General features: G+C 41.4%; 1 protein-coding gene across 12 annotated transcripts in view; it reads right to left on the bottom strand.

Moving 5' to 3' along the window:
* The window catches only part of TANC1 (tetratricopeptide repeat, ankyrin repeat and coiled-coil containing 1), a 216,154-nt gene that overhangs the window by 25,957 nt on the left and 175,708 nt on the right, over nucleotides 1-14,489 (bottom strand). For all 12 annotated transcript variants that reach the window (XM_073305546.1, XM_073305545.1, XM_073305550.1 and 9 more), the window contains one exon: nucleotides 9,240-9,318. In XM_073305546.1, coding sequence (XP_073161647.1) covers nucleotides 9,240-9,318 — 79 coding nt within the window. The remainder of the gene's footprint in view (nucleotides 1-9,239; nucleotides 9,319-14,489) is intronic.

Raw genomic sequence — 14,489 nt, 5'->3', positions numbered from 1 at the left:
TATTGTTCATTTTCGGCTTTTATTCCAATCTCATTATTAAAACATTTACTGAATTTCATCCTCTGATGCGTGTGATCAATTCTCACCTTATGAATCCACACTACCATGTTTTAAATCCACACTTTACACATTGAGCTGAAAACTAGAAGTGAGAGAGTCACATGAGAAGTCATTTAGTTTCACATTTTTTATTATACTTATTTTCAACACTTTTTGAAATATTGAAGGATCATAAAGTTTTATCTCCAATTTGCCAGCCTTCTGCTGAAATTTATACAGAAGGTCACAGATTTTGCAATGGGGCACCAATGCAACATGGACTTTGGATATGGAGACGATCCATCTAATTAAAACTCCCTGCTAGTCTTGTTTGTTCCCCACAGTACATTTAAATTTATGGCACTGTTTTTAAAACACTTTCAATTTCAAACATCCCATTAAAAGAAGCAATACAACGCTTCCAAATGAATTCCTTCCAAGAGTTTTTAACATAGCTGTTAAATATAGTCTTAAAACACAATTTAAAAAGCAAAGTGAAATACTGTTTGAAAATCATGTATTTTCATTCTCCACTGTTTCAGATACTCCTGAGCAGTATCATGCCTTTCCTTATCAGTTTTATTCTCCTTTATCTGGCAAACACTGATCGGTTAATGTCACTGAAGCTTGAAGATGACACACTATTTGTGTTTAATTCTTCATTCGTAGTCCATCATCATCAACTATATCAGCTAGGCAAAGCTCCAGGAGTAACTTTTTTGAGTTTCAGTTGTGGACTGTGCACTCTCAGCATAATTATTGTAGGTTCTAAAACAAAACTTTTCAAAATCTAATTTTAAACAGAGACAGCAGTGAATAAAAGAAAAACATACAGTAGCTATTTAGAATCTGAAAGATATGTTCAACAGGTTATAAAATATTTTACATTGATACAGGAAGTCCTGAGTTCTCTCGCTGGTTCTAAAAAATAATGCTAAAACAAATTTTCAGCCTAATCTGATCGGTAATATCGCTTCACTAAAACGAATCCTTCAGATTACAGGCTGCCACACACTATCCCACTTTGGGCATACGTTTGTGATTAGTGAATGAAGGCACACCATTTCTTTTTCAATTTACACTGAGAAATTTCAGGTCACACACTAGTGTGCAAAGGTCAGGACCTCTTCTTAGACACTCATGAACTGCATTACACAAACTGTGCCCAGGGTTCTTACAAAATTAACTGATATTTAAGTCTATTATTATAAAAGACATGTAGCAGCTGTAGCTCTTTAGCTGTGATTAGAATAAAATCCTTCAAATCCAGACTGCTTACACAGCCACCCTATAGTTTTACTCAGCTGATTAACTCCCAACTGGTTTGTCACTAAACTCTTCATTTAATTTAACCATCTCCATAAGATAAATTCCTTGCATTGCAGGTATAGGAGAATTAATTAACTAAATCAAAGGATGACATGATCAAAATGTTCTAAGAGGTTAATCCATTTTGAAATGTAAGAACTGATAAGCGCACAGTTCCTCATGCTTCAGGGCACTCAAAATATATATAGAGATATTTTATTGATTTGACACTAAGCAATCTTATGTGCTTAGACTGTAAACTCTTCAAGGCACGAACTGGGTTTTCTGTTTTGCATATTCTGCAGACAGTTAAAAGCTGTGTACGTCTACAGTGTTAAATAGAACTACAGCAATATGGCAACTTAAAATGCCTAGTCCATCACAAAATACAAACTGGACAATATTGTAATAATATTCTCAGGTTGCCAATACGCTTTTAGACATATCAGGTGGTTTAAGATACTAAACTGCAATGCAAAGAAAAAGAGGCAGAGATACCAGCTGGGGAAGTCAGAGGGTACAGAGTACATAGGTGCTTGCAGAGAGTTTCCAGAAGGTTGAAAGAGAAAAGTAGGGGGGGAAGAGATTACAGACATATAAATACAGGATAAAGAGACAGATGTGAGGCCCAAAGGGAAAGAGTGTGGACAGAAGAGAGACTGGGAAGACAGAGCAACAGCATGAAAGGGCCCTTTACCTTTTTCAAGGTGAGAAAAAGAGAAATTGAGAGAAGAAACCTAGGACATGTTCCCACTTAACTTCCTCTCGCTGCCATTCCACCCCACCTTCCACTCTATCAGATCCCCACATACCTATCACCTGACTGGATTCCCATTTTGGACAAGATACCATTCTAATTAATATTTCTTAAACAAACAAAAAAATTAGGTGGTGATTAGTGCTAGTGCAGCAGGCCTTCAAATAAGTGGATCTTACATATGTTAACTATTCTAAGACACATTAAACCATTATAAACAAAAATATACAAACTACATTTAATAAAAAAGAAAAGTACACTTAGTTGAATAAGCATACTGTAATAACACTGGCTAAGTGTATATGAACATGTCTCCCTCTCCTTTAGTGACTGGCGGACAGGCTTGTGTTTTTGGTACTGAAAGTCCCGAGTTCTCTTGCTATCAATAACCATGGAACAAGTGTGTGGACGCATTCTTAGATTTGGCACATAAACATAACAAAAAATAAAATAAGAACTAAAATATTTATCTCCCCTTCACTGTGTTACAAGGAATTATTTTCCTCTAATCAAGAGAATTAACTATCTCTTGAAGTTCTCATCTACAAGTTCCTGTATGCTGAAGACAATGCACTCAGACAATTCAGATTGAACTGCAGCATATGTAACTGAAATGTTTGCAACAGCTGCCACGAATTACAGGCTTTTGATCAGTCTTATTACAAAGTGGGTAATGTTTCAGCCTATATCTTCCAAACCCCCTACATATCCATCTATCTTCATACAGAGATGCTTTTGGAAAACTGTGAGACTGTTCAAATACCTCTGAAGCAGGCCTCCCAATGATGTTCTTATCAATCAAACAGCACTGATGTGGATTTCTAGAACAGCAAACAGCATTCTGCAAATGTAGAGTACAGGCCTGGAAAAAATAGTTGGAGGGTGTATCTCATTTTCACCATGCTCAGCACCCAACATTCCATGGTGATATGGGGCCATACCATGATGAAGTGGGATAGGCAGTCCAAAAATAAAGGGGAAACAGAATCTGGAAACACGGGACCTGGTACAACGTCCTCAAGCATCCCATCAAAAAGCCTGCTTAGAGCCCCTGGATATCTGGATATGGCAGACATTGATGCCAAGGTAGAAGGGGGTGGCGGTCTGCTTTTAAAACCCTTGCTCCATCTCCTCTGTGGGTTTCGACGGGACAGCAGGGCGGAGTACCAGGAAGACTGCTTAGGCCTGATGTGCTTTCTCGAAGTCTCTGGCGTATACAATCCCATGGACTTGAGGGTCATTCTGGAGTCCTTCAGTCCATGGAGCTTCATGTCAGTCTGCTCTGAAAAGAGCAATGCTCCATCAAAGGGGAGGTAATGAAGGGTTTGATGGACCTCTTGCAGGAGACTGAAGCCATGAACTTCTATGCATGGCCACCACGTGGTGGAGGCCGTGGACCTGGCTGCCAAATCCACTGCATCCAGGGCAGCTTGCAAGGAAGCCTTGGCTAGCGACTTCCCCTTTCCACCAGTGAAGAGAACTACTGCCTAGTCTCTTCAGAAAGCGAGACCTTGAACTTCAACATGGAGTCCCACATGTTGAAGTCATATCTGCCCAGTAGATCCTAAGGTGCAGCCCCCCCTGGTAAGGTAAACTAATAAAAAGGTCCAGTTTCTTGGAGTCTTTTGCCTTAGATGTCACCATTTGCAGACCCTGCCTCTCCTTCTCGTTGGCCACAGACACCACCAGGGATCCGGGGGAGAAGGAGGGATGAGCATAAAGGAACTCATAACCCTGGGTGTGTACAAAGTACTTCCTTTCACCTCTTTTTGAGGTGGTGGAAAGGGAATCAGGTGGTTGCCAAAGGGCTTTCAGCAGGTCCACAATGGCCTCATTGAGAGGCAAGGCTACCTTTGACAGGCCCGCCATGGCCAGAATGTCAACCAGGCTATTGGAGAATTCCTTCACTACCTCCACCTGTAAACCCAAGTTTGAGATAACCCTCTTCAGCAGCTCCTGGTGGGCCTTACAGTGATCTTGCGGAGGCGACACGCCCGCTCCTGACACAGCCTCATCTAGGGAGAAGGCAGCCTGCACTGACTGAGGACACTCCTTCTCCCCTTCAAGGAGAGGCCAACAGGATCCCACAGAGCCGGTTCCTGAAATTCGGCACCAGCTTTGGAATTGGAGTCCAGATCAAGTGCTGCCTGAAGGGATGGAAGTGCCCTTCTCTTGGAGGCCACCAACTATGAATGTCTCGAATGGGGCCCTGGGATTGGGGGAAACCCCCAAGGGTTCCAAAAGGGCATTGACATGGGACCACTAGGCCAAGCACTTGATGGCACTCCTGTGCTATGGTCCATGGGAGGGTAGGGACTGAAGTAGCGGGGGGGAGGAGGGGGCGGTCAGCCGAGAGGAGTATGACCCAACCTCCAATTCCAATGACAAGTCTCCTCCGGTGGCCACGGAGTTGCGGTTGCCACCAGGGCCGGAGATTAGTGCCGAGGCAGGGAAGATTTTATTGGGGCCAGTATTGTCAGTTTCACTCTAAACGGTACCATGCGGCCCAGAAGAAAGCGGCCAGTGGGGGCTACATGGTCCCTCCTGCCCCCAGTACCAATGCCACCGACTCCTGTACTGCCGGCGACGATCTAGCAGGTCTCTAGCGGCAGCACGTGCCTCCGCCTCGGATGGCCACGATAGTGCTGGTGCCGCACTGTCCCTCTGGCACTGATGGTTTCTATGGTACCAGACTCAACAGTAGCAGTGTAAGGGCCAGAAACAAAGGTGTCAACTGCAATTCCAAGGCAGAGGAGCGGCCTGACTTAGGTCACAATCTGCTCTGCTTCCCGTGCCTGGCCTTCTTCGGAGTTGGGGAATGTCCCCTTTCGGCTGACAGCTTCCTGTGCTTTTGCCGAGGCACTGGGTATGGCAAATGGTGCTGGGACTCCTGCACGGTGGGAGGAGTGCTCCTCACCAATACTGAGATGCTTGATGCTAAGTCCGACTGGCACAGCTCGCAGGAAGGTCTCAGCACCACCTCCAACAGCAGGAACTTTAACCTAGCCTCCCAGTCCTCCTTCGTACGGGGTTTTACATTGCTGCAGATCTGACAGCTATCCCTGGTGCGAGCTTCACCCAAGCACTTTAGGCAGCTAGAGTGCAGGTTGCTCAAAGGCATAGCCTTGCTGCAGGAGGCACAGGGCTTGAAGCCCAGCACCTGAGGCACGCCTCAGCACTGGGAACGGACGAAACTCCGCTAACAGAGAAAAAACGAATTATACTAACTAAGACTAAAAACTATTTAAAACACTAACTATATACAACTATTAGGAAAACGAAGACCACTGAGAAAATCTTGCTGTACCAAGGACGGCAGTTCCAGCGACTGTCTGGCTGGTAAGAACAAACTGAGGGGGCGCGGAGTCAGCTGGGCCCTTTATACCGGTGCTGTGCACATGCAGCACCAGAGGGTGACAGAGCCGACCTGCCAGGTACACAGATGGGAAAATTTCCGGTGACTATGCTCGGGACACGCACACACATACAGTGCAATGGACATATGCAATCTCTCAAAGAACTCCTCTCTCATATCTGGTACCATCTAGTACCTCATAGGCATGTCACCATCCTTCCGCTGTTTACTCCTATTATTTTTCCATGTTTTTAACATTTATACAATTTTTCTTTTTAAAACAAGCACACACAAAACACACTGTTTCCCTTGGCCACTCTTTACTCCCTCTTCCAGCCCTTTCTATCTTTGACACCTCGCAACCCCCTACTTCACCAACCTCTCTCTCAACTGTGCTACACAGGATTGTCACCTTTCAGAAATTCCTGGGCAAGATATATTTGCATGATACATTTCTAAATGCAGTAAGAGCAGAGTTGTGAAAATTATGCAGTTTTTTTAGTTTGTTGGCAGTAGTCACTGGAGCAGGGACCTGAACTTGAGTCTCTCTCATCTCTATGTGAGTGCCTTATCCACCGAGATTTTTCTGCCCAGCTCTAGTTAAGAGTGTGCAGCACAAATATGAGTTCACATAGGCACACTGAAAATGTGAGAAGTTTCCAGAGTGCATAAATTAGCATATCTTTTCACAAGCCATATTAATCTGATGAGACCCAATAATTTTTTAGAAGTGTATCTATCACAGTCCCTTATTTCCCTCTATGTTTTTCTTAAATATTATATTTCTAAAACTGCCCATTTCAAAACTGCAGCTTAATTCTTTCTGGACTTATTCTCAGAAAAAGTGGAGGTGGGTGCCGCAGGGTGAGTCCCCGATGAAGTGAGCTGTAGCTCACGAAAGCTTATGCTCAAATAAATTGGTTAGTCTCTAAGGTGCCACAAGTACTCCTTTTCTTTTTGCGAATACAGACTAACACGGCTGTTACTCTGAAACCTGATTCAAGGCTGTTCAACTCTGGCATAAATTAGGATTGCCCAGGGATGGCCCTAACTCACCCCACTGGCATAAGGTCCTTCAGGGACCATATGCCAATGGAGGATTAGGCTCCACCTTGCCTCCTCTCCTCTCTCCCACTTGTATTTCATCCCCAGAACACTCTCTGCATGTCCCCCTCCCCCTGCCATTTCCCTTACACTAAGTGACCAGTACAAGATGGATTTACACCAGCAGAGAATTCCCCTGAACAGGATTAATTCAACGCTGGCCTTCTCCAGATCCTGTAAGCTGCTTACACAGTGGCCTTATGGAACCAGGATATCCAGTCCTCTAGCTCAGGGGTTCTCAAACTCCCAAAGCATGGGCTACAAGCTCACAGGTCTCTTACTGACAGCTGGCCTCATAAGCCCCATTCCCAGTCCGTTCTCCCCTTCCTTTCACAATCGTCGTATCTTTGTACCAATGACTGCTCTTGCTTACATGGAGAAGTCAACAGGAAAATACTGGGTGTATTTATACATTCCTTTTAAAGCAATTTAGCAGCTAGAAAGAAGGAGAAGGAGCCAGCACTCTGCAACCAGTCAGTTCTCCACAGAATAGTTTGGGAACCCCTGCTCTAGCTCCATCCCGACTTACCCCCCCACCCGCCCCGCATTGTCTTTTCAACAGTTTTCTTCATTAGTGTATTTTCCTTTTCCTGGTTAATTATAATTCCTTTATCTTCCGTTTCCTCTCTGTCCTCTGCTTTACTAAATCCCTTCCTGAACTTGCATGCACTTCACCCCCACAAATAGCGAATGTTTGTTTTGTTTTTTTTGGGGGGGGAGGTCCTATCCTACCTCCTCCTCCCCCAGCAATTTTCTAATGGCAAACATGCTCCAATGGACTGAGTAATAAGGCTGAAAGGCAGGAACTCCCAAGTACTAAACTTTTAGCTTCATCCCTATCTGTCCATTACTGGGTCCTTCAGAAACTCTTACTGCAAGACCTGTGTGCACTTCACGCAATGTCTTCTATAGCTAGCCACACTCGTATTAGACATGATGATGAAGGCAGGGCAGAGCAACAACATAAAGGCCACTGAGAAAGGAAGGACATTTGAATGGTGAAGCATTCTATTAAACTTTGTACAGGAAGATGGAGGATCTGTGTGTGTGTGGTTTGTGCATGAGCACCCATTTGCATGACAGCATTGTTGTTATGCTTGAAATGCCTTGTCAAAGAAGAGGATCTTGCAGTATGTTCTGAAAGTGGTCAAACTCAGGATTAGGCTGATCTCTGATTGAGAAGTGAAGGGGAAAGAGTTGACTGAAGATTTTCTGCTAATAATCTAAATTCCTTTCTCCTCCCTCACCTCGTGTTCCATTTGGATATCCTGATGAGAGATAAATCAAGTGTTGAGGGGCTTACAAAGCTTAATGTTTCCCTTTGCTCATCCAGTGATTAAACCCCTCCTGAACTGCTTTCCCCTTGCAAAACAAAGGACATTGAGAGAGACAGAATGCACATAAAGTGGTCTTGTTCCAGTTTCCACCTTCTTGTACAAGAATTATCTTCATGGCCGTGTAATGGAGCAGAAACACTGCAACACAGGTACATGAAGAGTTTTAATCAACTAAAGTCAAGCTCATATGGCTACAGATTGGTTGGAGAAAGGGGGAAAATGTGTTGAGTGATTTCAAAGTGCCTGGTGGTTAATAATGGAAAAGCAAACTGGATTTTGTGGAAATTCGTTAAAAAAGAAAAAAGACACTGAAAGGTAAAATAATCTGATCTGTATTGTTTAAGCATTCAGATCACACTGTTAAAGGCAGCTTTCCGTCCTCACAGAGATTCTAGTGTTTGCTAAATTAAAAAAAAAAGCAGACTGGTTTTCCTAAGCAAGTATACTCTTAACAGGGAATGGTGTTTTCAGTCAGCTGATTGCTAAAAGCACTGTAGTTTACTCTCATAAGTGTTAATGCATCCAATTTTATGAATATATCAAGTCAGCAAAGTTAAGAGGCACCAAGCAAAAGCCTTCATTCAACAAAATCACACCCGAAAACCCCCAAATCCAACATTACCCAAGGATGCAGTTTGTGATCCATTTAAAAAATTGTGTTTTATTGGGAAGCATTATCTGATTTTATATTAGCAATGAAGAATAAAAATGAAGTTTTTGTGTAGAACACAGAGAGGAAGCATACTTGTCTCTCATCTGCAAAGAGGCTTCTGGGAATCATAAAATTAGACTGTTTGCAAGCCACACTACGCAAATCTCAGCTACTTAAATGAAGTTAATATGGCTATTCTTACAGCCATATTTTTACATATACTTTGTTCGCGAACGAGTTTGAAAAGGCATTTGCTGACCATGAAAATGTGAACATTTTGCACCTGTTACCGAGCTGGAATTGACTAGGCAACTTCCCAACATTTTTTTTCCTTTTAAAATACAAAGGCTAGGGCATTAAAATAAAGTCAGGGCATTATTTTAACACTCCAAGTGAACGCCATAATAAAAACATCTCTTTTGCACTGTTGGCCTCAGAGGAAAATCTGTAGTTTCATTAAGAAATTACTCATTTCCATACTGTGTATAAATTTTATCTCCCACCCCATTTATAAAACAATGGTTGGGCTTTTTATTAAGTTTGGCATTGTCATTACAAAATCTTTTATATGCTGATTTATTGTGAATTTCCTGTGATGAAAGTACAAAGCAGTTTAAATCAAATTAAAATCTCTTTCAATAATCTTATGTGGGCAACTCTCATTAGGAAAAATAAGAAATAAAATACCTGTTTCTCCCCACAATGCATCAGTGTTATTAATGTCTATTTCATGTTCCTTTTCAACCCCAAAGAGGTAACGAACCACCTGTCAAAAATAGTTAAAGAAATTAAAGAGTTAGAAAAAACCATTAGGTTGTCATTTTGCTGCGTACACAAATAGATTAAGGTTTCAGCAATGAGATTGCTTCTCTCCTAACACATGTGGACCAAGCAAAAGTTCAGTATTATTTGGGGTACAACTTCATTTTAAGATTAATTTTCTACTCTATAAAATCATTCAAAATCATTAAAAAAATAAACCCAGTATATTTCTATAAATCATTTTAGGGTGTTTTACATGTTAATGATTTTAATGAGCTCCTCAATATGCCAGCATAATCAAGGACAGACAATGCAAAAAAGAGTGCCAGTTTGGCCTAAGTCCTGTACGGGTTGGTTAATACCATGTTTTCCTACAAGGAATACAACACTTTCCACTCCAGTTATAATCAAAAAGCATGTTTTTAGACCCATCTTGAATTATATAGACTCCCATGCCCCTTCTATGCTCACTTTACACCACAATTTTTAGATGCAGCCTTTAAAATCTTTTTCCACTTTAGAGAGTTATGCTGCTCAGTGCGGACAGAGCATAACTTTGTTACAAGTGGGTTTTTTTTGTTTGTTTGTTTTTTCTAAGAACACTGAAGACCTCTCTTGCAATGTTTTTTTTAAAAAGCATTTTAATAAAGTTATGCTCTCTTAGCACTAGCAAGTACAATAGCATTAAATGACTTATTTAAAGCAATTTCCTAACAGTGTAAACTGCAGTGTGGATAGGACCATTGAGACTGCAGCAAAGGAAGTGGGGCAGGGGAGAAAGAGAATCCACGTTAGCAGAAGTTTTGGGTGTCAACTAAGGTACAGGATGTCAGAGAGGAGGAATGGTGTGGAGAAGAGCCCCAGGCTGCATGAGCACCGAATGTATTTCAAGAAATAGTGTGTGGAACGTATGGTGGATTAATTCTATTCTTTACATTCATCTTAAAGTCAGAAAATTCTATTGCACTTTTTCATACCTGCTTGGTGGAATTTTTCCAGCAATGAGGAATTTAGCTACCCTATTGCTCTATAAAGGCTGTGAGAGGGCGAAAAGGCAGAGATTTTAGATGGCAAGAAAATGTTTTGGTACTGAATGATTACTGTGGCCAGTTTTGTACTATGAAGGAACTGGCAGGTTTCACCTTCATCAATGGATTGGAAATAAACTTTTATTCGTGTGAAGGAATTTTTGCCTCATCTCAAATTTACCACAATCCATGACCCAATACTCATTTTGCAGAGCACTTCCAGCTTTTAAATCAAAAGTTTGCCAGGTCTGTCAAGGCTCTTCTCCTTACAAAACACTTCTCTACCATATGTTTGATAGCAGATAGTGGCAATAAATTCCAAGGGTGGCAAAAGACAAGTTTTTATCTTTCTCTCTCTTTTAGCCCAGTTTCTCAAGTCCTGGGTCCTACTCAGGAATTAAAATAACACTGTTCACATTTCATACTGCTCTGCAGTATTTGTTATTGCAAATTTATCATTGTATCAAATAATTACACCTTCAACATTTCAACCAGATCTTCTGCAGGGTACTTGGAAGATATGCTGGCTAAAATACTGGATCCATAACTACCTAAGGAAATTAAATGAGATACAAAATGTTGCAAAATAAGTTTGAAAGATATATGTTAAGTGTAGAATCAAACAGATGAGCAGCCATGACGAAAATACAACTATGAATGCAATACACATCTGGGATTTCATTCTCAGCCACCAATATGTAAAGAAAAAAAGAAAATATATTGAACAGCATAATCACTATCTTCTATCACCTTCTCTGCGACCTCTCAAAATCCAACTTGCAAGATGCCAGATGCACAACAAGCTGCTGCTCATTTTTTTTTTAAATGTACACATTAACAAAAACCACCGTATCAACCCTCTACTAGAACAATTCTACTAACTCAACATTCCAAAACACAGTTTAGGAATGCCACTCTTGCTTTTATAAACATCTACAACTTGATCACACAGATATTAAATATCTCTACTCCTCTCCCTTCACTTTTTTAGCAGTTGCCTCCACTCTCTCCCTTCAACTTTTGAAACATTGCTGGGAGAGTCTATTCAGCTTCTGCCATCTGGAATATCCTTCTTGTATTTCCCATTCTCACTGATTCTCCATCATATTTCACACAGATGTAAGACCTCTTTTCTCCCTCAATGATACATCTTAATTCTATTATTTTGTAACCTTAATTCTTTAAAGCATTCTAAAATACAGTCAGACTAGGGAACAGAGATAGCAGATTAGTGAAAAATAGTGATATTCTAGTCAAACGCCAATGAAGAACTCCAGAAATTATGGATTTTTCTGCAGAAATGATCAGTGAGATACTTAATGCTTACCTTTAAATTGTCACTAAGGTTAAGAGTTAATACACCATTAAGATAAATGGAGACAGCTCACATGTACTATCTTACTCTACCACTGGATATAGATTATATGAAAGATACTATACAAAATAAAGTTGGCTTGAATACAGTTTTTTGTGAACTGTGTTTCCTAATATATAGGGCCCTACCAAATTCACAGTCCATTTTGGTCAATTTCATGGTCAAAGGATTTTTTAAAATCGTAAATTTCATGATTTCAGCTATTTAAATCTGAAATATCGTGGCGCTGTAATTGTAGAAGGCCTGACCCACAAGGAGTTGGGGGTGGGGGTGGTCACAAGGTTATTGTAGGGGGTTGTGCTTCTGCACTGCTGCTGGCAGTGGCACTGCCTTCAGAGCGGGGCAGCTGGAGATCAGCGGCTGCTGGCCGGGAGCCCAGCTCTGAAGGCAGAGCCACCGTCAACAGCAGCGCAGGAGTAAGGATGGCATAGCCACCTTTACTTCTGTGCTGCTGCCTGCAGAGCTGGGCCCTCAGTCAGCAGCCACTGCTCTCCAGCCGCCCCGCTCTGAAGGCAGCAGTGCAGAAGTAAGGGTGGCAATACTATAACTGCCCTAAAATAACCTTGGGACCCCCCTGCAACTCCTTTTTGGGTCAGGACCCCCAATTTGAGAAACACTGGTCTCCCCCCCGTGAAATCTGAATAGTATAGGGTAAGAGCACACAAAAAAACAGATTTCACAGGGGAAGACCAGATTTCACGGTCCGTGATGCATTTTTCATGGGCATGAATTTGGTAGGGTCCTATGGATATATAAACGTCAATTTAGGTGGGATTTTCAAAGAGGCCTAAGGGATTTAGGATACCTAACAATGGGTTTTTGGTGCCTAGCTTCCTAAGGACTCTTGGAAAATCCCAGCCCTAGCACATAAAGAATATATCTAATTGTTGAAAAATTACTAAATGCTTTAGCACAATGTTTTTTCTCTAAATCTAGTTTTCTCACTTCACTACTGATTGTAGGATGTGGTAAATCTTAGAATGGGAACTAAATGCTTAAAAAAAACCCTATCTTATCTGAATATTCACAAAACCTTAAAATAACAAATATGTAACATTTTGAAAAGTTAATCAAGAGCGTTTTTTCACCTGCCAAAATGCGAATTAATGAATGTTATACCTGCCAGACCGGATAACCCTAACAGCTACTAAATAGGCTCCTTATACAATGTTAGGTGTACTGATCTAATCAAACAGGCAAGAGAAACAGAATTCTGAACTCATGTCTTGTCATGTAAGAGAGGAAATGACTTTCAATTATTCTGTTTTAAAATACATTTATATTAAAATCTGTTTAGTGATTTATGAGCTTCAGAGACTTTTGGATTTATTTAATTTAAAAAGCACTTCACTTCATCTTTAAGATGCAGCAGTGGAGATAATCTTCACTAGGTAGTGTATGTCATGAGTGGCCTCATATCTGTTGAAGTTAACGCTCCCCTCACAATAGTAAGTGTTATCCTCAAAAACAAATGTATTCAGTAATGGACCAAATACTTGTTGGAAGGTAAAGTGGATTTTCAAATACTTCATGCATATTGTTTCTCCATGAAAGAGTGTGTAAAGAAACTGAAAAGTTCATTCTATGTCTCATAGTGAGAGTGTTTAGCTGTCAGTTTTATTAGTGTAAACCACTTTAAAAGAGCAGAGTCCTAAAACAATAGGAAAAACTTTTCCTACAACATAAACATTATTTCTATAATATTAAGTTTCCTGTGTCATTTTGTTGCATCACATATTGGACACATACACAGAAGCTGAATCTTCCCCATTTGATCTTTCTAAATGTATCTCAAGTTACTGTCTAGACTCTATTCCCAAGAGGAATATATGAATCTGTTTTCTCAATGAACACATCACATGCATCCATAGTTAAATACGAATAAGATATGTGCACATTCTATTTATATTCATTTTTAGTGTGCCTATCACAGTAGTATAGATGGATCATATGTTTATTTTTATTTCTATAAACAAAAACACACTTAAAGAAGATTAATTTTATTATTTTCTAAATTGAGTGTGTCATTTGGGAAAAGACAGTTACCTTTTCCGTAACTGGTGTTCTTCGAGATGTGTTGCTCCTGTCTGTTCCACAATAGGTGTGCGTACTCACCACGTTCACCAGTGCCGGAAGTTTTTCCCCTAGCAGTACCCATAGTGGGGGGAGTGCCCAAGCAACTCCTGGAGTGGCGCCTCCATAGCGCGGTATAAGGGGCACTCTGCGCTCCCCCATCCTCAGTTCCTTCTTGCCACAACTCCGACAGAGGGGAAGGAGGGCAGGATGTGGAATAGACATGAGCAACATATCTCGAAGAACATCAGTTACGGAAAAGGTAACTGTCTTTTCTTCCTTGAGGGATTGCTCATGTGTATTCCACAATAGTTGGAATAGATCTGTTGGAGGTGGGTAGGAGTTCACAAATTCTCGGGATGAAGTACAGCCCTGCCGAACCCAGTGTCATCCCTGGTTTGGGAAACAATTGCATAGTGCGAGGTGAACGTGTGAACCGAAGACCATGTGGCAACCCTACAAATGTCCTAGATGGGGACGTGGGTCAAGACGACAGCCGACAAGGCTTGTGCTCTAGTCGAGTGCACCTTCACAATCAGTGGTGGGGGGGATACCTGCCAGACCATAACAGGTATGGATGCACGAAGTGATCCAGTTGGAGAGCTGCTGAGTGGAGCTGCTGAGTGCTCATGCGCTCATCCGAGGCAATGAACAGTTGTGAAGACTTCCTCAACGGCTTGGTCCACTAGAGGTAGAACG

This window comes from Lepidochelys kempii, chromosome 11 (genome assembly GCF_965140265.1).
Source record: "Lepidochelys kempii isolate rLepKem1 chromosome 11, rLepKem1.hap2, whole genome shotgun sequence".
Classification (NCBI taxonomy): domain Eukaryota; kingdom Metazoa; phylum Chordata; order Testudines; family Cheloniidae; genus Lepidochelys; species Lepidochelys kempii.
Note: the sequence above shows the minus strand (reverse complement) of the source record. Positions and strands in the feature narration are given on the sequence as shown.